A 23,600-nucleotide genomic window follows, 5' to 3' on the forward strand; every position below is an offset into this window, starting at 1 on the left:
GTCACATAGGTACTCCATACGTCATTTACCTTCACTTCTGTGATGAGATGACCGAAGCTGGTCAGAGGGATCCGTGTCTTAACAGGGGAGGTCGGCATGACTAAACCAGTAAATGCATAAGATAAACTAAACTAGTATCACAATTTAAACGTGCGGTTCAATATCGTGTTGTGTAGTAGGCTACAGGGGACACCCCCGTTATTAATCTATAGGTAGGACTTTGAATGAAAGGACGCTTACACAATAACCGTTTTCCGGGTTCGGCCTATGTCGTCAGAGGAGTGGGTGCGCGCGAAAACCTAGTTACACAACGAGCATTTTCTGAACAATTCACAAATGCAGTTCTTCGTATTAACGCAAGGAAGCGCCATTTACCAGTTGGACGTCCGCCTTCATGCAGCAGAAATCACCCATGAGCAGAATGGTCCCCCACAATAATTAGATCCGCTTGAATTGTTTATAGGCCTTACATTTTCATGTTTGTGCAGGCCTCGATTGAAAGAATATTAATATGGTATTAATCTCTAGTAATTGCGTTTGAGTAAACGGCATCTTAACCCATCCAGTGGAGGTAAATAAACATGCATCATACCATATTATATTATCATATATTAATACCACGATATCGAATATAATAAACACTTTTAATACCATCTTATGGATGACAAAATATACGATATTAAAAGCATAACATAAACACAACAAGAGCTTGTCAGAGATCTGTCAGTTCTTTGACATGCCACAATTCTTTGGCGCAACTTCCAACACAGACCGCAGCTAAAGGAGACCATCTGCCGGCGTGTTCTGTCCAACCAAGACCGATTGGACTCGTCCTGATTTGGTCTGCTGTTACTGTCAGATTGTTTAGCCAAAGTACGCCTAAATGTCTTCATCTTTATTGCTTTACAGCCTTGCAGTTGGGAAGACATAAATGCCCCCTTACTGTCCAAAAGCATGCCCCTTGTCGTTAAACATACCGATGCAGTCTTTTAATAACCGTTTATATTATTTGCATGTGAAATAGAATACGTAAGGTGGTAGATAGTTAATTGGATAGATCACCCTTCAAATGGATATCAAATATGTGTGTGTGTGTGTGTGTGTGTGTGTGTGTGTGTGTGTGTGTGTGTGAGAGAGAGAGAGAGAGAGAGAGAGAGAGAGAGAGAGAGAGAGAGAGAGAGAGAGAGAGAGAGAGAGAGAGAGAGAGAGAGAGAGAGAGAGAGAGAGACGCACACAGACAGAGAGCGAGAGAAAGAGGGAGACACATAGGCCTACATACACAGACCGAGAGACAGAGAGAGAGCAAAAAAAAGCAACACAGTGTAGCAAACAGGGAAGCAGGTAAGCGGCGCGTGGAGCAGCCGGAAGCAGCAACAGCAGCAGCAGCAGCAACAGCAGCAGCATCGCGATTTGGACGTAGCGCGACAACCGGGAACCCGGCTGACATTCTTGCGGCCAGCGGGGTGGAGGATAGGAGGAGGGGGCACCTACACGGCAACGCATTCTCGCTGGCAGTCCGTCCCTCGCACAGTTTTTTCTCCCTCTCTCCATCTAAACCGTCGCTTCTTCGTCGTTAAGATGGCTGACCCAAGCAGCGACGACGGAGAGGCACCGGAGAGCGCGCGCGGCTTCGCCCGACAGGGAGCCCTTCGACAGAAGAACGTGCACGAAGTCAAGAACCACAAGTTCATCGCGCGCTTCTTTAAGCAGCCTACCTTTTGCAGCCACTGCACAGACTTTATATGGTGAGTGTGTCTGTGGAACGCGCGCGCACGCGCGCGATTGAGTGTGTATAATTGGGTGAGCAACCGACGCGGTGGTGTCTCCGTGTGGAAACGCTATAGAGACCGCAGGACACAGGTGATTCACTTGCTGCTGCGGATGTTTCAGAGGCCCTCCACGGGCGTACACACAGGCACAGCTGGGGCTCAACTCGGTCACATTGTAGCATAGGCTGTGATGTGCCGTGCCCTCATGTTGTACAATGCGACAATATCCCGGCCCTGTGGGCGATGTGTATCGGTTGCCGCAGAGCCGCCGTTGCGCTGCATGTTTTTTTTGGTGCCACATCCACCCGATATCCACCTCTGGTGTAGTAGGACAGGTGAAGGAATGCAGTTCAAGACACAGGCCCCACTGTTGCGGCAACAGCTGTGTGTGTGTGTGTGTGTGTGTGTGTGTGTGTCTGTGTGTGTGAGAGATATACATTGAGTGTGTGCGTGTGAGAGAGATATACATTGAGTGTGTGTGTGAGAGATTGAGCTGGTGTGTGTTCGTCTGAGAGAGAGATATACATGGAGAGTGTGTGTGTGCGTTTGAGAGAAAGATATAAGGTGTGTGTGTGTGAATGGGAGTCCAGTGATTTTATTGTATGCATTTGAATTGACAGCATCTCTATTTGTTTTGCAGGGGCTTCGGAAAGCAAGGATTTCAGTGCCAAGGTAAGCGCATGGCTCACTTCAAAACGTCTGTACTATCTATGGTTGTGTGGGAGGATGTTCAAAGTGTGATTAAAAAAATATGGGCGACCAGCCATTTAAGGGCTGTTGATGTGGTCCACCATATTGTCATGAGAAAGGCTGCATAGAACGCAGAGAGAAACTGTTCCGAGAGTGAGAATGTTCTCCGAGAACATTCTCACATTCTTGGCTGCAGAATAATTGAAGATCCAAGAGGGGCAGAACTGACTGGTGAAAGTTGAGCAGTCTTGCATAGGCCAGAGACAGATGGGCATGCAACTGAATTTGGATGAGCACCTTGGATGTCTGATTGCGTTATAGCCAAAGGAGAGGGGTGTGGAAGAGGATGGATGGATGATTTATTTCAACACGTGTGCCATTGAGGCTTGTTTGCATGAACATAATGGCCCTCTTTTTTTCTTTCAAGAGAAAAGCCATTTGTGTTTTGTGTTTGTATAGCCCTCACTTTATGACGATGTTTTGCTTTCGGTATCTATTCCTTCCTCTAATTTGGATTTGTCCAAACAATAGGTCACCAGCTGGTACTGTTGTGAACCTTTTAATGGCTGAGCTCCTAAAAAACAGACTGTGGTAGTCATTGGACAATGATTGAACAGGTCATTGGACATTTAGTAAGCGTTATGATTGGAATGATTTCGCACCGATTTCCCCCAGTGAAGACATTCTGTCGCCCTTTAGACGCGACTGTTGCAGACAGATCTCTGTGGTGATGCAGGAAACCCATCAATAGTTGAAAGAATTAACTCTTCTGTTGCTGTGCATGTGGGTGTGGGTGGGAGTGTGTGCAGAGAGTAGATAGTCATGCAGGCCGAATCCTTATTCATCCGGTTATTAGTACATTCAACACATGTGCCCACACATGCAGTTGGGTAAATGGATCAACATCAATAATGCAACAGTGGATCTTTGAGGTTTGGTGTGTGTCAATAATTAAGTAACACAATTAATATGTAGGCACATTATATTATACTAGAGGTAGAGGAAAACACAGACAAGTACAAAAACTGACTTTATAAAAGCTACTCGATAGGTTCATTATATGGCTGGCAAGGAACTATTCATTGAAGAATGACTATATCTAACACCAAAAACCATCAAGTGGCACAAAGTACATCCTTCAATTAGGCCTGGATAACCTGATATCGTTAGTTACTTAATCACATAGGAATAACAACAAGAAAATTGGTGTGAAGAAAATCTGCGTATGATGAAAACTAACGCAAATATGTTAGTTTCGTCTGGTTCTCCTGCTATCCGCGGAAGAACGAGACGAAATCTAACATTTTTGCAAATTGACCAAGTTTAGGGACGGGAGAGGAGAAAGAGCAAAAGCTTGATATATTTCAGAGAAAGAAATGCAACTGCATTGTCTGGCAGTGGAATGTAAAACCACGGTTCCAGACATGTGGTGACTGGAAACGCATGCATGCAAAAGTTGGTGGCCTACCCCTGTGGGTGTGTGCTAAAATTACCTTTGGTGTACCTGTTTTTTTTGTAAAGATTTGAAAGCTAAATAATGATTCAATACTAACCTTTCTTACCTTGGCTTGATTAAAAAAAATCCTCTTGGCGTGTCCACACGCCACGAGTCAACATGTTTTACACATAAAGTATTCTTCTATCGGCATCATTAACGGCTACGTCGATACACTTTAATTTCTGTTAGGTGTCATAGGCATTGATCGAAGCCAGACAGTGGGTGAAATAGTATCCTGCCCATTGATTGCTCAGTAAACAACAACTGAAATAGTATCGCTGCTATTGATTAACAGGTCAGACAGTTATATTTAGATATTGATCAGTATTCTTTGATGACATACCTGTGGCTCGGCCAAAACAAGTTTCCTGCTTATCCAAGACCGCACGCTTATCCATGCATCTTAACCTGTAGTAAAATAACCCCAGTAATACATGCTGTATGTCAACCACCTCTTAATGTGGCAGTTAAAAATTCAATGTAAGTTTTTTTCGTCATTACGTTTTTTTTCGTCATTAAATATACTGCAACCGTCATTGATAAAACCCTCAATCTCAGTGGGGTACATAAAGTGGCAAGACTTTATTCTGCATGGAAATGAAGATTTGTGAACGGTCCACGTGTGAACTACGTAAATCCTCTGCTACGCATGGCCTGGTGGCTCACGAGTACGGTCATTTATTTTTCAGTTCCCCGATTACACTATGTTTAACCTCTGTGAGTGGTGAGAGGCTTCCTCTGCCTCTGTGTGCCTGACGCAAGCCTCCTGTTCAGACAGGCGGACGGGGACGGGGCTAGATATAAGCTAGATAACGCTCAGCTGACTGCACTCGGGAATGTTCCCTGATGTGACCATTCCCATGGAATACGACGGCATATATGAAGATACAATTACAGCCCAAGTGCTTCAGTTGTAATTGTATATTATATGAATATACAATTACAACTGAATGCTTCAGTTGTAATTGTAGTTAAATGCCTCCAACCCCCCTTGGATTTGATTTTGAATTTGCAACATAGTACTATCCTGTTTTGCTGCCTCTCTGAGCTCTGATTTGTCGAGAGAATGTGTTCAACTCAGCAGTTCCTTTTTAAGTCTCGTCTTCCTCTGTGGAAACAAACGACACTGATGTGTTGCTCGCAATTAAATGCAGCAGATATGCTATCTGATGTAGCAAAAAAAAAAGCGTTGTCTAGCCTAGCTGTTTTTCCCTTGGAATATAGTTGTTTATACATGAGCATACAATGCTCCAACCTTTCAATGAGGATGAGCAACAGATACTGCTTAAGGAATAGCATCTTCACAAGTATCATATTCCTTTTATGTACTTTTAAGGGCAACCAGAAGCTGATAAACATATCAACATGATGACTCACTGGTCCTGGTGTGGTGGATAGAAGTTTGCTGAATCAACTGTACTCATGGAATTTCAATTGAGAGTTAAGTTCCCCTGTGTGCATTATCTCGCCCTGCTGATGGAGCAAAGCAGTTTACTGAATGCTACTCGCATGTTGGACACACACGTTGGTAGAAATGGTCTTCCAAGGATTATGTAAAGACTTGAAGAAAATGCAGGCATTAAGGTTAAGTGGTTTTATCCGTTGCAGAAAATTGAAATATTCTTTACTGCAAAGGTGAGGGTGTCAAGGCTTGGTTGATGATAAACCGTTTAAGTGTATTTGATCATCTAGCACATTAGTGGGCGGGACAGGGCTAGACGGGCCGTGCGTCAATCTAACGACAAGAACTACAGTTATGCCTTAGAGTGGCATTGGAAGCTTGATAAATTCATGTGTGTGTGTGCGTGTGCATGTGTTGAGATGGCAAGTTGGATTGTGGAACATGATTCATGTGAACTTGTCAGCGACTTCATCCAATCTGATTTGTTGATAATGTTGTCTGTCCATTGAAGGCGCTATAACTAGACTCCTCCCATAGCCAGGTTGCTAAGCAACAGAGAAATTACCTTCTTGGCAGGTCACTAAGCCTGTTTGTCAATGGAATGTGTGTAGTCCTGTATGGATGACATCATGGTTTTATGAGCGTGTTTTTGAAGTCTGGCCCTCTTCCTCTATTCTATATGGCTGTTCCCCCCGTCAGTTCTATTTGCCATTACTGTTTACTCTTTCTGCCAACACACTTAATTAATTCCTCCATCCTTCACACACTGGCTCAAACCCAGCTATGCCCCCCTACTCTTCCCCCACACACACACACGTACGCACACACTCTGACACGAACACAGACATATTTGTGTTTGTCTCTCTATACTCTGCCTTCATTGAGTTTCCATAACTTGCTGCTCTTCAGGATCCAGAGCGTGAATCCTGTCCAAACTGAGTGATGCATACATCTTGTTTTACTATAAACCAAAGGCAGCCTGGAGACGACGATCCACTTGTAATACTGTCTTTCTACAATCTCGTATAAGACCTGTTCAGTTCAATATTCACTATCGCGTTCAGAAACCGACTGGCAGTGAAGTTAGTCACCTGTGGCTGGGTGGGCTCCAGTGGGCTGAGATGTTACAAAGCTGAATGTGTGAGGATGAATGCGTGACGTCCTATCAGGAATAGCCCCCCCCCCCAGGACAGTGCTCACTGTATTAGTTACTCCTAACCTATAGCCTGGAATACTGGAAGAACAACGCTATAATCACACCCCTATGAATGTCCCCCTCTCCACAGTTTGCATTATGTTAGTGTCTTGGGCTGGGTATTCTGGTCATTGTTTCTGTTTATTGTTTGTCGTTTGTGTTTTGTTGCTGTGTTGTTGGTTGAGGTTGAGCCCCAAGGATGAGTAATGGTCTGACTGTGATCTGTGTGGAACATTGACACAAGGATTAGTGCAGGCCCTTTCTTCTCACGTGTCACGCCTCCGGAGCCTTTTTCCAAGGTTGTGTAGAGGTAAAGCAAATGGTGCTAGGTTCAATATCATCCCCTGTGATGTATAGTGCCTGAGTCTAACCTGCTCCTTACTGACCTGTATCAGAACATCAATGTCATTTAACCATGTCTGAGCATCTGCTAAACGTCTTAACACTCATTGCAGATCAAATTAATGTTACTATTGATTTTGATTGAAAACATGTATTTACAAACAATTTGGGTATTGGTCATTGTATGATGTACTTCAAAGATCCCATGGAATGAAAATGTCACTTTCTGAGGTTTTCTCACATTAGAATGAGTTCCCCTAGCCTACTTATGCTCCCCCGGTAGCTAGTAATTTTGTTTGGTGTAAAACAAGCATTAGGCATTCTGCTCCGCTTTTAAAAAACGAAGCTCAGACGCCCCGATTTGGAATTTTCCCTGCATGTCGTCATAAGGGGAGATGCCACCTCCCCTTTCTCTGCCTTGCCACCCCAGAGAAGGAACTTTGGCTTTGACTCCCCGAAGTAGGCTACATGAACCACGACATGGAGGAGAAAGGGATCATTGCCCGCGATTGTCTCCCGCTTGAGCCCCTCTTCCGCTTCCCACTGCCGAGGCGTTGGTCCCTCGGCACCGAGTCTCCGGCGGGAGACAATCGCGGTCAACAATCGTGGGCAACAATCCCTTTCTCCTCCATGTCGTGGTTCAGTCTACTTCAGTTTGATGTGGATGTGGAAGAACTAGAGACGTTGGTGAACCTGACGCAGTCGTTTGAGATTCATAATATCGTCTGGAGGCGCACACAGCTTTTGGCCTTGATAATATATATTAAATGATATAGATATCCATGTATAATATATTATTTAGATATAGAGCTCCAGGACTCCCGCCGGAGCACCTGGAGTGTTCTAGAATATTTACAAAACACGGCTAAAGGCTTTGTGCGCCTCGCCATTGTGATACATCCACTGTAAGCAGAGCGCATGGTACCATGGCCGCATGCTGCTCAGGGCCACACCTCCAACCTCCTCCTTGGCCATGCCTCCCTCCTCCTCATTTGCATTAAAGCTACCGACACCGAAACAGCGCGTTTGGGGAAAGCTCATTGTGCGACTGGTTCGTAGTGGCTGTAATTCTGCACCACGGCTGAATTTCGGGAACGTCTTCAAATACTGTGTTAGGGGCCCAACATATCTATATCAAAGCATCCATAAAGTAGCATACCATGGGACCTTTAATTTATAAAATTCTATTTCAGAATTTGTTATAGGGAAGGAGTCCTAGCAACATGCCGTGTGTAGTTTCAGTTTGTGTTTTAATTTGAAGGTGATCCTGAAAATAAATGTAGAAGTGTGTCAAATGTCCTATGATTGTCTCTCCCGTTCTCTCCCAGTGTGTTGCTTCGTGGTCCATAAACGCTGCCATGAGTTCGTCACCTTCTCCTGTCCGGGCGCAGACAAGGGGCCTGCGTCGGACGTAAGTGAAGGAAACACAACTTATTCTTCTGTCTTGACGATCACCTCTGTTCAATTGGCATTATGGCTTGGATACTCAATGCATGAATGAAACACAACATATTTCTCTGTCTTAAAACTAACCTACTTTTTCAATTGGAATTATGTCTTGGATACTTAATGCATGAATGAAAAACAACTTATTCATCAATCTTAACACTAACCTCTTTTAGAATGGCATTCGGTCTTGGATGCTTAATGCATGAATGAAACGAAACATGTTCTTCTTTCTTGTTTTGTTGTGCGGTCTTGCATTTTGCTATCTTATGAATGCTTACAAAAGGAAAACCTGAAGCCCAGATTCAGTACATTTAATGGGTTTGAGCTTCTCCTCTTCCACGGCTCAGCCCCTTCTGCTGATGAAATTTGATGTCAGATTGCCCTTATTCTCCTTGAACTCCTTAGCGCCTTCACCTTGACTTCCAGCCATCCATCTCTTCTTACTGGTGTTGCCATTTATAGTGTGCAAGTATACATATCAACCCATACTTCTTATCTATGCCATAACAAAAATATAAAAAACAATTTTGGATTGACATTTGCCCGCAATATTGAAGACTAGTGCATCATCAAAACAAACGTTCTATCTGCTCCCATTCATCACAAACTGGGCTGATCTCGCTGTAGCCATTAGGTTATGCTACCTTAAAGACATGCTACCTTAAAGACGTGCTACTGAAGAAAAAGCCATACAAAGCCTTAACCTTTTACAGCTTGCCACACCTTCTTAAATGGCAATCATCCTCATTTTTTAAAGGCAGGGAAGGAGAACTTCCATTTTATTTGCTTAGGCATGATGGTTTCTGGCTGGCCGGTCTGACAGCTTTTTCTGTGTTTCTTTTAGCTGTGAACGCCTTCATTACATCTACTTGAATGGGGCAGACTTTGGATGGGAATAGTGCACAAACAGGAATTGCGTGAGCAGTGTCTTTCTGGCACTGATCTTGAGAAGGAAAGATAATCCAATCTAAGTCCAATTCCCACCATTGGGACATGTCCCAACAAAACACTATGGAAGCCTAGGAGCAGTTTACTAAACACAACCAGACAACAGACTTCAAATCTTACAATGCTGTCTTCCATGTCAGAATCCTTTTGGATTGAATGTAAACATGCACAATCTTTGATAGTGCATACTATTTATATCTGCATTATGGCCAAACAAATGAATCTAATACCAGTCTTTTGAAACAACCTTGGATCATTTGGAAGTAATTTGCAATGTGAACATGACATTTTCACAAGTTAGCCACCCAGGCTTGTTTCACAATGCTTTTAACAAAGGGTGAACTAACCCGTATGAACCACATTGTGATCTAGGAACTTCTAAGATGTATAAAACGTTATTTGACCTGATCCTCATACCACTGGCTTATTGCTAAAAACTTTGCCATAAGGTTTCAAGTCTCAAGGAGCTACACAATTGCACATACCTGGCCCATGGCAGAATGGACCAAGATAACCTCAACATTGGGTAGCAAACTGGGACAAAGTTGCCTTAGGCTCAATGTATTTATGTGGCAATTACTACAGGCCCTGACATTCTCACCTGTCCCCACCCACTTCCCCCTCTTCACAAACCCATTTCAACATAATTAAGGGCATTTAAACAACACAATGACAAGCGGTAGCTTGTTGGATTTGTTATACGAATCTAAACTGATAGACAATCAAATTGTAAAAAAATAAATCGGAAAGCTTAAATATACAAAAATGTTTTTCGTAAAATGGCTAGTGTGTAACCAAAGTAAAATGTACAACAACCAACCACCGCACAACCAACCAACGTGGACCCCGCGCATCTGATGCAGCGGGGTCCACGATGAGATATCAAATTCTCAGGGAGGGCTGCGGGTGGAGCCAAGATGGGAGCACTTAGAAAGAGCAGACTGTTCGCCATGTGATTTTTGATTCAGTTAATGTGTGTCTGACTAGAATTGACATAAATCATCAACAATATTGAACGAATTGAGGCCTACATGTAATACTGTAAGCAAACACGGCCTATTTCCTTCAATCTAAGCCTGTGGCCGTCACCTGGTTATGGAACATCTGTTTTTTTTCCATATACAAAAGCGCTATAAGCTGAATCATCTCTTCACCTGGCCTATGTCTTAAATCAAGAATGAATCTGAACAGTTAGCTGCTTGCATTCAGGGCTACTGTTTCCTCAGAAATACGATAGCGTAGGTACATTTGATATTTTTTTGTATTTATCCAGGGATTCTACCAGTTGGATTTGAGGTGCCTTTTGTCTCAGGACCATACCCTATTGAAACTTAATGAATTGACAGAAACTCTTTCAGTCTGAGGAGTAATGATGTCTGACATAGATGTCTGATGCTTTACCTCAAATGTCTTTTGTTCCCTCTTTCTGTTGTGACTCAAGAGAGTACATGTAAGGACTATCTCACTTTGAGGAAGTATGAGCAGAATAGAAAGTTGAATTGAAACTAAAAAAGAGAAAATGAATGTAGGCTCTGGCTGATTTGGATCAGTTAACCCCTGATTTTAGTCAGATTCAATATATAAATGTTAGTCACCATATATATTATCTTACTCTCGCTTCATAAATCTTTTTTGGATAGGCTATCCAAAAAAAAGGGATAAAAATCCCTTTTGCCGTGGCTCAGGTTAAATATAGATTTTGCAGCCAATAATTAACCCCGGTGCTGATGAATGTTGATATTAATAAATATGGTGAGATCAGCACGGCCTTTGTCCTTCCCTTCACTTGTTGTTTGTGTCTGACACACACACACACACACACACACACACACACACACACACACACACACACACACACACACACACACACACACACACACACACACACACACACACACACACACACACAGGCACACACACACAGGTACACGTGCAGGCACGCACAAACAAAATACTTTATGACCTCAGAGTTTTGCCGCCTGGTTGCTTTAACTTAATGAACCAGTTTCCCTTTGAGGGACACACACAGACACATACATATATTGCAATATTGGGGCAGCGATGTAACTCCCAGCCGTTAGTCATGTGATATATCCTTATCGCTGCGCTTTGTCAATTTGTGTAACCCCCCCATCTCCCTTGGCAGGAGCCTTAAACACACAAATATTTGTGCCCATTCAGCCTTGAACGACCTGCTTTATGGTGAACTTTACCCTCTTCTCCTTCCTCCTGTGTTCTCTCCCTCTCTCTACTATCCACCTTCCCTCTGCAGGACCCTCGTAGTAAACACAAGTTTAAAGTGCACACCTACTCCAGTCCCACCTTCTGCGACCACTGTGGCTCTCTCCTCTATGGCTTGCTACACCAGGGCATGAAATGTGACCGTATGTACCCCCCTCCCCCCACAACACCACAACACCACCACCACCATGTCTCGTCAACAGCCTCTGTCTCTCCTCCGTCTTCTCTTGTATCTCGTGTAACTGATGACTAAGTATGTATTCCCGGGAGTAGCTCTCTCGTTTTCTTTTTCTGTAAGCGCCAGTGGGGCTTCCTCTTTCCTCTGGATTTACAATAAAAATGCACAGCGCTATATTTAGCTGCTCACTGTTAAATTTGAGGAAGTCGCTTTTTTTCTTCTAAATCAACCCCCCCTCCTCCCCACCTCAAAGGGAATGCCAATAATCGCAGCATTCTGCCCTCTAGTGGGCATAGGGGATAAAACATGTATTTATATTTCTCTTCCTGTTTATTTAAGCGTAATCTTTTCTGCTATGTTTATTTACTCTACTCGTAATAGATATGTTTAAAACTATCATAACAATATGATAACATGGGACAACCCTTATCTTGATGAATAAGTGAAAAAGATGTGTTCGAATGTATTGACCACACCAAGAGATTTTCAACGATTCTCATGTTTTGTCTGTCTTTTCTTTCCCATCTTCCCAGACTGCATGATGAACATCCACAAGCGGTGTGTGGCTAATGTCCCCAGCCTGTGTGGAACAGACCACACGGAGAGGAGAGGACGCATCTACATCACTGCCAAGATGGTGGAGGAAGCTCTCACTGTCACGGGTAGAGATCTCTCGCTCTCGCCCTCTCCTGAATACAAAACAATGTCTTGATATTGACAGAGATGCCTTTTAATACTATTCTCTTAAAGGTATGCATGAAACTCGAAAGTCCATTAGTTAATCAATAGGCCAACGATTGCTCCACTTAGAACAAGACCTCTGTAGGGCAGAGGACCTCTGTAGGGCGGAGGTCCTCTGTAGGGCGGAGGTCCTCTGTAGGGCGGAGGTCCTCTGTAGGGCGGAGGACGTCTGTAGGGCGGAGGACGTCTGTAGGGCGGAGGACCTCTGTAGGGCGGAGGTCCTCTGTAGGGCGGAGGACCTCTGTATTTCTAGCGATGCTTTCTCTGCCTCTACCTGTCCCTCCGATCCACTCCCCTCCAGCTTCCTCATGCTCCAAAAAAGGATGAACTGCATAAAGCTGCAGTTATAGCAAGCACACACTCCTGCAAAGGATTAGTATGATTGATATGTATCTTGCTTGCTGTACCCTGTACCTAACTTGCTGTACCCTGTACAGCAAGTTAGAAGCAGCCTCATGGCCTGTAGGAGACGGTGGACAAGACGACGTGTGATGATCTCTTTGATCTTCACACTCTCTCTCTCTGTCTCTCTGTCTCTCTCTCTCTCTCTTTCTCTCTCTCTCTCTCTCTCTCTCTCTCACTCTCTTCCCCCAATCTCTCTCTCCCCCCCTGCAGTCCAAGAGGCCAGGAATCTGGTGCCCATGGACCCCAACGGCCTGTCAGACCCCTACGTCAAGCTGAAGCTGATCCCAGACCCCAAAAGCGAGAGCAAGCAGAAAACCAAGACCATCAAATGCTGCCTCAACCCAACGTGGAACGAGACCTTCATTTTGTGAGTCCTCCTCCTCGTTATCACTATCAGAGTCTTCTGTTTACCAGAACTGGGGCACAGTGACTCAACCCAGGGGCCATCCACTTTAAAGAGCCACTATAACAGACCAAGATGTTGCTATAGCTGCTCATGAATAAACAGGAGCCGGGTTTATATTTGGCATGGGTTTTCTATACAGAATTGCGTCTGTATAGAGAGGCTCTGAGGTAACTGGAGCACATTGGACTGACCCTGTCCCAATTTCTGTCTTTGTCCGTTATGACCGCGTTCATTTCTGGGTCGCCTCCACAGAGGAACTAGGACTGTGTTAGCTTCGTTATGTACCAGTTTGTTTTGTGTTCAGCGAGTGCAGTTTATGCTACCACAAAAATGTTTTAATATGGGTGCCATATTAAAACATTTTCTTTGAACTACCATTTAACAAGAACTCTTGATGCACCCTTCATCTTCTATACTATTCTGATTGTTGCTACATGACTGTGTTCCTTTGACCCATTTGTTTTGATCCTCCTCATCCACCCGACAGCAAGTTGAAAGATACGGACAAAGACCGCCGGCTGTCCGTAGAGATCTGGGACTGGGACCTGACCAGCAGAAACGACTTCATGGGCTCCCTCTCTTTCGGCATCTCAGAGCTCCAGAAACAAGCAGTAGATGGATGGTAAGAGGTTGTGTGGCGAAGGCTGTGCCAGGACCATCTGGACCTCCATGATGTCTATTTCCCCGACCATGCCTAACCATGGGTTCTCCTCTGGTCTTCTCTGAACGTGACTCCTAGGTTCAAGCTCCTGGGACAGGAGGAAGGAGAATATTTTAATGTCCCCGTGCAGCCAGAAGGTGAAGAGGGAAACGAGGAGCTACGCCAAAAGTTTGAGGTTTGAGATTTTTGTTTTGTAGATATACACAAGGGGTGGGCCGTCATTGTACTAGTTAACTAGTTATATGTAACGACTCTCAGTTAGTCTCTTAAAGGTGACTTATTATATCACCAGGTGTGAGTGGGATTCGCCGTTACAAGCCGTTTTGAATATCGGCCTCTTCTGACATCACAAGTGGGCGTGTCCACCTAGATGTGTGATGGATAGATCAGTCTACCAGCCTACCCAGTGGACTGTAGCAAACGTTGCTCATCTATCCGTCATACATCGCGGTGGACACGCCCACCTATGATGTCATGACATCATAGGCAGATTTTCAAAACAGCTTGTAGCGGCTTATCACACACCTGGTGGTATAATATGTCACCTTTAACAACGGTGTTTTGAATTCATAAGCATATCTAAATATTAAGCGATATTGGGTAGAATTCCCCATAATTATTGTGATAATCGCACCTCCCTTTATATATTTCAACATTAGCTGACAACCGCTCAAACTCTTGACCTGAGGCCCATATGTGTTTTATGGGCCTATCCAGTGACCCTTCTCGTCTGTCTCTACTCCAGAGGGCCCGGGTGGGCCCAGGGAAGTCCAGTGGGGGGGGGGACTCCTCTTCCTCGGTGTGTAGGTACGACAGCAACGGAAACCAGGACCGCGTCAAGCTGTCTGACTTCACCTTCATCATGGTGCTGGGCAAGGGCAGCTTCGGGAAGGTGGGTCCCGTGCAAGCCCACACACCATACACAGACACACTGCTACGATGAGATCCATTAGTGGTGCACTCTGAGACGTGTGACTCGTCCTCTAATTGAAACGTCACATTAACGATCGGTTACAAGGACCGATAATCATTAGGGCTGAACGGTTTATCAAATCAACTCGACTTGTAATGTAGTAGAACGCGATTTTCAAATCGCAAAGGCTGCGATTTAAAATAAAAAATAATTTAACAGTTCAATAGTTAAATAAAGATGTTGACCGCTTCCAATGTTGTGTTGGTCATACCATAGATTGAGTTATGCTTGTTTAGTGAATAATACAAAACAAAAGTCTCTAAAAGACTCTAAATTGCGAAATAATCGCAATTCGATTAATTCCCCAAATCGTTCAGCCCCAATTATCACGGATTCAGATGAGAAAAAAAACGAATGAGCTGAAGCTACAGCATCCTGCGCTTTGCGTTCCTCCCCAGGTGATGCTAGCCGAGCGCAAGGGCGCAGAGGAGCTGTACGCCATCAAGATCCTGAAGAAGGACGTGGTGATCCAGGACGACGACGTGGAGTGCACCATGGTGGAGAAGAGGGTGCTGGCCCTGTCCGGGAAGCCACCCTTCCTCACCCATTTGCACTCCTGCTTCCAGACCATGGTAGGGATGACCCCCCCCTTTCCCCAAAACAGGGTCCCCCCCCCCAAACCAAACCTGTCACACAAACCTGTAGCCATCCTTGAGAGAGACCCTGCTCCTTGATGACGTGCAACTGCGTGAAGTCTCCTTAGTCAAAAGCAGCTGCTAATAAACAAGTTGATAGTAGTTCAGATTGTTGCAGAACACACCAGCTAGTGCACAATGTCTTGAACAGATAAAGATTGGTATTGGGTTGTTTGTTTGTCGTCCCCTAGGACCGGCTGTACTTTGTGATGGAGTACATTAACGGTGGAGACCTGATGTACCAGATCCAGCAGGTGGGCAAGTTCAAGGAGCCCCACGCTGTGTAAGTACCACGCACACACACGCACACACGCGCACACATGCCGACACACACTGGCACGGCGGGAGAATATGAATCTTGGATCCATTAGTCCTACTATGTTATGGCAGAACTTCTGGGGGCACTGCTAAGAGCCTGGGTGAACATAAGCGCCCAGTTCTCCCAGATTTGAGCCGATCTATCATGATTTGTCAGACTAGGACAAATAAGCCTTGGACTTAAACGACTTTTAAAGATAAATAGGTAGCTGAAGCGAGCAAAATAAGTATACATTCTTCTAAAAACAATGATTTAATTTGGTTTTTTTTGGTCGCTTTACAAACGTGAAGTGAAATACGGGCTCCGTGTGCTTCGACGATGCGAAACGAATCGAGAGCAAATGTGCTTGCGAACCATATACATGCTCACCCTGACACGGGTACACGAATGCAACCAGTCGTTCTCCTGTTGCCCTAAAGGTTCTACGCTGCCGAGATCGCCATCGGCCTTTTCTTCCTGCACTCCAAAGGCATCGTCTATCGGTGAGTCCAACGTCACACAGGCCACGCCCACGCCTGGTGTCGCGGGTTCACCTACAAACTACACACACTTGCATCCCCCTCTTCTCAGGGACCTGAAGCTGGACAACGTCATGCTAGACTCGGAGGGACATATAAAGATTGCTGACTTCGGCATGTGCAAGGAGAACATGCTGGACGGGGTCACCACCAAGACCTTCTGCGGCACACCGGACTACATCGCCCCCGAGGTGAGGCTCTGGGCCTGAGCTTGTGTTCTGCTGAACTCGCCCCTCCGTTTGCGTAGTTTTTTAGTCAAGGATATTTGTGGACCCAAAACAGACATCAATGTATTTGTTGAGCAATTGCATTCATTTGGATTAAAGTGTGTGTGTGTGTGTGTGTGTGTGTGTGTGTGTGTGTGTGTGTGCGTGTGCGCGTCAATCTAACAACAAAAACTACTGTTATGCCTCAGAGTGGCATTGGAAGACTACAAATCCTGTATCCCTGCTTTGCTATGTTCAGATCATCGCCTACCAGCCGTACGGGAGATCTGTGGACTGGTGGGCGTTTGGAGTGCTGCTCTACGAGATGCTTGCAGGACAGGTGTGTGTGTGTTGCGTGTGCGATGTATGGATTCATAAAGTCATCTTTATTCTGTTACGACTGTTTGGAATTGTGTCGAGGTGTACGTGTAAACTCATGGGAGTTGATCTGCGCTTTGGCCCTTCCCAGCCGCCGTTTTGATGGAGAGGACGAAGACGAGCTATTCCAGTCCATCATGGAGCACATGTGTCCTACCCAAGTCCATGTCCAAAGAGGCCGTCGCCATCTGCAAAGGGTGAAGATGCAAACTGCGACGCATGAAAAATAAAAACGGAAAAAAAAAAAAACTATTACAAATACAAATTTTGAATGCAAATGAATGCAAATCTGGCCAAACCTGGTAGAAAGAAAAACCAATCGGGCAAAAGTGCAGATTTCTCTCAGTCCCGTCACATCATAATTCAGTCTATTTGGATCATATTGCTCAGTCGAGCCTTAACCTTTGTCGCCAGCATTATTAATACAATTCGGCTGACTGTTGCATTCCTTGGTTATCATGAACCTAACCTCCCTGACCCAGGTTCTGATTGGTCCTAGCCTTTCTATGTTTTAACAGGATCGAGGCCAGGCTGATCTTGTGAACTCAGGGATCAGGCTGAAATAAAAGTTGAACAAGTGCTTTAACATGCACAATGAACAATTACTTTGATATATAACTGTGTGTGTGTGTGTGTGTGTGTGTGTGTGTGTGGTGTGTGTCAGCTGATGACCCAAGCACCCAGGGAAGCGTCTGGGTGTGGACCGGAGGGGGAGAGGGACATAAAGGAGCATGCCTTCTTCCGCTACATCGACTGGGAGAAGCTGGAGAACAAGGAGGTCCAGCCGCATTCAAACCTAAATCGGTAAGGTGACAAAAACGCATCCTGATGATCAATTACAATTATGAATCTTTTTTTTTTTATATAATATTACGTATATAGCGCTTTTTGTATAATGTGTATACGCTCCATGACATCAGGTAAGTTAAACAGGTCCACTCATCCTTGACCCAAGTCACAACCGTCTTTTCCGCCATTGGTCACTGCAAGAGGAAACCAATTCCAAGAATTGCAGTCACCAATGATGAAACTGATACGCCATTGGCTCACATATGGACCAATGGAAATCCACAGTCTCTGCTGAGACTGATTTTGATTGGTTGATATCATGTTTTAGTGGTCTCTCTTCCCCCCCCCCCCCCCCCTTGTTTGTTTGTTTTCGTTCCATCCATCATCCCATCATACTCACGCCATCCCTTCATATCTCTCTCTTTTTCTGTCCCTCTATCGCTCTCGCTCTCTCGCTCTCTCGCTCTCTCTCTCTCGCTCTCTCTTTTGTCTCTCCTTTTGTTTCCCCCCATGGCAGTGCGGGCGTGACGCGGAGAACTTTGACCGTTTTTTTCACACGCCACCCCCCCCGTGGCTGACCCCCCCAGACCAGGAGCTTATAGCCAACCTGGACCAGGAAGAATTCAACGGCTTCTCATTTGTTAACTGCGAGTTCTCCCTCACGAGTCACTGACCATATCCCACCAATCAGGGCCCGGCCCGGCCCCCCGCCCCCGCCCCCCCCCCCCCCCCCCCCCCCCCCCCCCCCCCCCCCCCCCCCCCCCCCCCCCCCCCCCCCCCCCCCCCCCCCCCGCCCCACCCCGCCTCCTCATGTCATGTCCGGGCTGCCTCAACACGGTTTAAAATAACATTGAACATTTTCACCAACACGTAGAACCGAACATGCCAGATCTCCTCTTCTGTGTAAGCATCATATCCTACAAGGGTGTTGGGGGGGGGGGGGGGGGGGGGAAGGGGGGAACGCGACATATTTAGGGAAACGTTCCTCCCTAGTAGGTAGGAAGCCACTGTTTACCGGAGTAATTATTTGATGCTTAAAAGCTGCCCTGAGAGCTAAGACCATATCATCAAGCTCTTCCAACCTTATTATTAAGTGCAGGAGTTAGGCTTTTGACTTGAAGCCAGTGCAAACTCTGCGGCATGCATGTGGCACTTTCACTCTGTATTGGGTGTCCTCCTGTTCGGAAAAGATAATTCCGACTAGTTAACGTTCAGGGCCGATCTGTGCCTGAACTGTCTCTAGTGACGCGATTGACATGTTGTAAACTGATGTGAAGACCTACCGTTAATAGTCATGGTGTAATATGCCGACGCATCTTCAACATTGATACTGTGTAAGTGTAAGGTCATACAAGTGAAAAGCTCGACATTTTGTTATCCCAGTTCTTTAAGTACTTATCATTTTCCTTAGTACTGTTTAACCTCTTTTTTTTTTTTTTTTTAGGACCAAAAACTGCTCCGATTTGAACGTTCTGTTGAATCAATATTGTGGTGGTGTTAACAAATATTTGCTAATTTGTGTTATGACTTGACTACAAATGGAGGTTGTTGCGGTCGGGAGGGCAAATCGGTTCAGGGCCACTGGGTTCAATGACAAGACAAATAATGTCTTTGCAATCGTTACTGAAAGTATTTGCCATATAACCTGTTTTGTTTATGATTTAAGGTTGAAGAATTGAGACAAATTGTCCTCAGTCCAAAAGATATTGGTTAATTTTAAGAAGAAATGGAAGTGAAAAATGACTAAATTGTGACAAATTTAACTAGATACAATCTTTTAATGTTGGAGAGAAATACTCTTCAACACATGGTTTGTAGGTTATAACCTCAGAGAAGCATCTACAACTGTGCCAACAAATAAAAGATTTTGTTTCTTAGGACATTGAGGAAAATACTTGCCTGCCATAGCTGTGAGAAAATGACATATTGTGCCATTTCAAAGATTCAGTGCAACTTGTTTGTCCAAAAAATAACACAATACAGTGGTATAGTTGAGTAAAGTACATCAGAAATATTTTTTAAAGACGGAAGCTGGATGTGTGTTTTGATGTCCGGTCCAGAGTCCGTTTATAGCCAGAGAAGCGCAGTGGACGACCAACGTCCAAATTTTGTTTTTCCAGCTGGAATATCAATTAGTGTCACGGCAAGATAAATGACGACCCTGCCTTTTTGTCACACAATGTTTACCGACGAACATGGCAGATTGTGCTCGGGTCATTAAGCAATTTGATTTTAAGATGATTTAGAAAGTGCTCATGTGATGATGCTAAAGGTGTTGTTGTTGACGATATATCTAACAATAAGGAATGTATGATAAGGACTATCCAAGAGAGATTCTGGAAGAAGAGGTTTTTGAATGAGAGTCAGGATGTCACTGTGGATTGTCTAATTCTGCTGTTTGACTGAAAACTTGCTAATATACTCAATGGTGCCTACCAGTTTGTCTGTGTTGCCTTGTCTTACTACGTGATCTCTCAGTAGACCATGGAACCAACACACACACACCACACACACACACACACACACACACACCACACACACACACACACACACACACACACACACACACACACACACACACACACACACACCCACACACACACACCACACACACACACATTTTCACCCATTTGGGGAGAACTATAAGGCCCTCAAATGGATCCAGGGGCTTGGTTTGAAATCTTTCCAGCCCCACCCTCTATACAGACGGAAGCCTTGTTGGGGGAGAGAGAGAAAGAGAGGAGAAGAAGAGGACGGTAGGACGTCAACCTCGATGTACATCTGTGTCTTCTACGTATACATGTGTCTTGCCTGAGGTGTGTCGCTTCCCTTCCTTTCTAGATGTGTCCGGTCCTTTCCTGACCGGTTCTGCAGTGTTTGGCTGTCTTGTTTCAGAGCACTCCTCTGTCTCTATCGCATTCTTCTGGGAGTTTGTCCTGGCTCTATGTCTGTGCTGTTGAACCGTACAACAGGTCTATTGCTTTGTGTGCGTGTGTGTGTGTGTGTGTGTGTGTGGTGTGTGTGTGTTTTATGTGTGCTTGCGCACTTCTGAGTGCCTTATTAATTTGTAATTACCATGTTTTGTAGCGCCCTCTGGGTAGATCTTTTTCAAAGCAGGTATTTTTGCTTTTTATGACCGGGAGGCTTCCGCTGTGGGTGTCTATGCAAACAGCACCTCGTTTCACATTATCAAAAATACCCTCAACTCTCGACCTCTTTTCATCATTATTGCCTTTCTTAACCGATAACCGTTAATGATACTAACACTCTTTCATATTGTCCTCCCTCCCTTCCTTTTACCTCCTCCCTCCCCTTTCCCTGCCCATTTCCCTCCCCCATTTCCTGCACTGTTTCTTCACTCCAGAAATCCCGGCGTGACGTGGGCAACTTTGACAAGGAGTTCACCAAGATGGCGGTGGAGCTGACCCCCACGGACAAGCTGTTCATCACTGAACCTTGACCAGACGGAGTTCCAGGGGTTTCTCCTACACAACCCCGAGTTCATCATCCAAGTCTAACCCGCCCGCCTCCACGCCCACGCCCCCGGCCGTGACATTACTCCCATCCGTCTGTCTCCGAAGGTCACGTCCGGCATATTCCTCTTTCAAGGACACACACACACGCACACACGCACATACACACACACACACACACACGGCTAGTCACTTAAGGCAGCCAGAGGTGAGGCAATCGAAGGGTCCATGTGCATCACTGGATCTGACATTAAAGGGGGGTACATGTGTCTGTGTGTGTGCGCTTCGCAATCACAGGACCTTGTGGCCGTCAGTTCAATAGAAGGCCAGCAATCAGGAGCCAGAGTGACTGCGTGTGCTATTGATGGTGGGCAGTGTCCCTTTGATCCTTCTGTTCGGCCGCAGTCAGAGTTGGGTCATGAACATTCCACGATCGATGCGCCACGTATGTTTACACACGGGGTCAGGCCGGCCATGGAGGCAAAGAATGTTTTTGGGAATCCGTCGTTATTCTTTGTTATTTTATAACATCCTGCCTAATTTCAGTCATAAAAAATACGTAGTCTTCTAAGCATGTTTTGTCTTCCAACTTGATGCAATAAATGTTCTCCCAAATATCTGTTCCACAGTCTGGCACTGTGTGTTACAGTGTGTTACGTGATGAAGGCCGATGCGTGTCCCCGTGGTGCAGCTCTTCTATGCATGCCATGCTAGCGGTTGACTCTTTAGAATTTGCTTTTGCTGTCCTAGATAAACCGCAGTGTCTTGAATTTATCGGTAAGCGGTTCAGAGTTGACACGTCGACGCTAAGAGTCAGACGTTTGATACTCCGAAAGGCTCTCTCAAGATGTTTGCAATGCAATGCAGAATACGTTTGGCAACACTTTTGTCTGAGTATTGAACAAATAGAACATCTTTATGATGTATGAAATGAATATATATATACTTGTATATGTATTATACAAGACTGTGTAATAACTGAATGATCAGTGTGTTTGTGTAAATGTAGATGAGATTAGAGATAGAGGTGGTCTTCATGGTAATGTACACATCTCTGTGGTGATTCTTTTATTTTTTACATTACCTTGTTTTTTTATGATGTGTGTGTGTGTTGTTATTATATAAATATATCAATATCGATGGATTGATCGATATAGATCTAGATATATTGGTATATAAGGGACCATTTACCGTTTAAAACAATGTCAACATTTTGGTGCACAGTACCAGATTATAGCTTTAAGCTATTTCAGATCTTGCAGTCCCTTTTTTCTCTTCTAATCACCTCCCCCACCCTCTCATATTCCCTTCAGGTAATTTTGGTTCCCACTTCTCCTAGTATCGTCTCCCTTTGGCCACCACCGTATACCCACTGAAGATATTTATATTTACTCTACTCCTGTTCTCCTCTTTATCTCAAAGTGGCGCTTGCCCCTCTCCATCTCTATTCCATGTCTCTTTTGAAACAGTGGGAGCTGCAATGAGGTGTGGGGGGGGGGGGGGGTGTAAGAATATTATAATGAATAAAAAAAATAGAGGATTTCAGTGTTAACTATGCAAGAGGTCGAGGGGGGGAGAATTGGAAGGAGGAGGGTGTCTCTTAGTGAAGAGGCTTAAGGGAGTGATCTGTGATGGTCTTCATGTGTGTTGCATGCAATGTCTCTACCTCGGTGTGGGAGACAGTCTTTATGCTACTACAATACCTAACATTGAAATTAAAGAAATTATTTGAATAATGCTGCCCCCTCCCTGTGTATGTGTTCACTTCATTTGGGAGGAATACTGATTCATAAGCACAGGATACGCCCTGCTACATTGACGACTTTTTAGTCACCATTTCGGACAAGCTGATTTCATACATTTTTCAGAGTAATCTTTATTTTTATTTTCTGAATTTATAACAAATAGACCAAAAAATGTATATGTTGCTACTTTTTAAGTAATTTAACAATGACATGTTAGACTGAGTAAGCCTACTGCACAGGAAGGATGGAATCACCCAGGTAACCTTGTGAGGTCAGGCCAAAGGTTAAAAAAAACATTTGTAAATTGGGTGGTTTCGCCAGAGTATTTGGCCTTGCTTAGAGAGGTCGTAGCCCGCCAGAGGAGCTCAGGTTATGGTTATCCGTGGACCTAAAAATAGGAACGGATCAAAATCAAGTGCAATTGAGCTTTGGATGTGACCTTCCCGGCAGCGACGTCTTCCATGCTTGTGTTCCATGGCTTATTATGCTCAGACACTTTAAATCAAACCATTTTGTAATCTACATGATCTAATCAAAGATTGAGAAACTATTTGGTACCGGCTTCTCGGCCCCCTTGCTTGTGTTGATCAAGCTATAATAATTTATTTATTGAGGACTCATTTATTGCTCAATCTTCAA

The 23,600-nt window shown here is 44.7% G+C and overlaps 1 protein-coding gene across 1 annotated transcript; it reads left to right on the plus strand.

Annotated features, from left to right (window-relative positions):
* The first annotated feature begins 1,232 nt into the window (after positions 1–1,232).
* On the plus strand, positions 1,233–22,954 carry LOC115540371 (protein kinase C beta type-like). The gene is given in 20 exon segments (XM_030351582.1): positions 1,233–1,745; positions 2,410–2,441; positions 8,225–8,307; positions 11,566–11,677; positions 12,246–12,374; positions 13,069–13,225; positions 13,752–13,886; positions 14,004–14,100; positions 14,671–14,817; positions 15,297–15,470; positions 15,725–15,816; positions 16,272–16,334; positions 16,423–16,561; positions 16,836–16,918; positions 17,046–17,099; positions 17,101–17,151; positions 17,618–17,739; positions 17,742–17,758; positions 21,108–21,191; positions 21,193–22,954. Coding segments are annotated over 20 exon segments (2,007 nt in total). The 5' UTR covers positions 1,233–1,578; the 3' UTR covers positions 21,262–22,954.
* Positions 22,955–23,600: the final 646 nt, after the last annotated feature.

The sequence above is a fragment of the Gadus morhua genome, chromosome 3 (genome assembly GCF_902167405.1).
Source record: "Gadus morhua chromosome 3, gadMor3.0, whole genome shotgun sequence".
Taxonomy (NCBI): Eukaryota; Metazoa; Chordata; class Actinopteri; order Gadiformes; family Gadidae; genus Gadus; species Gadus morhua.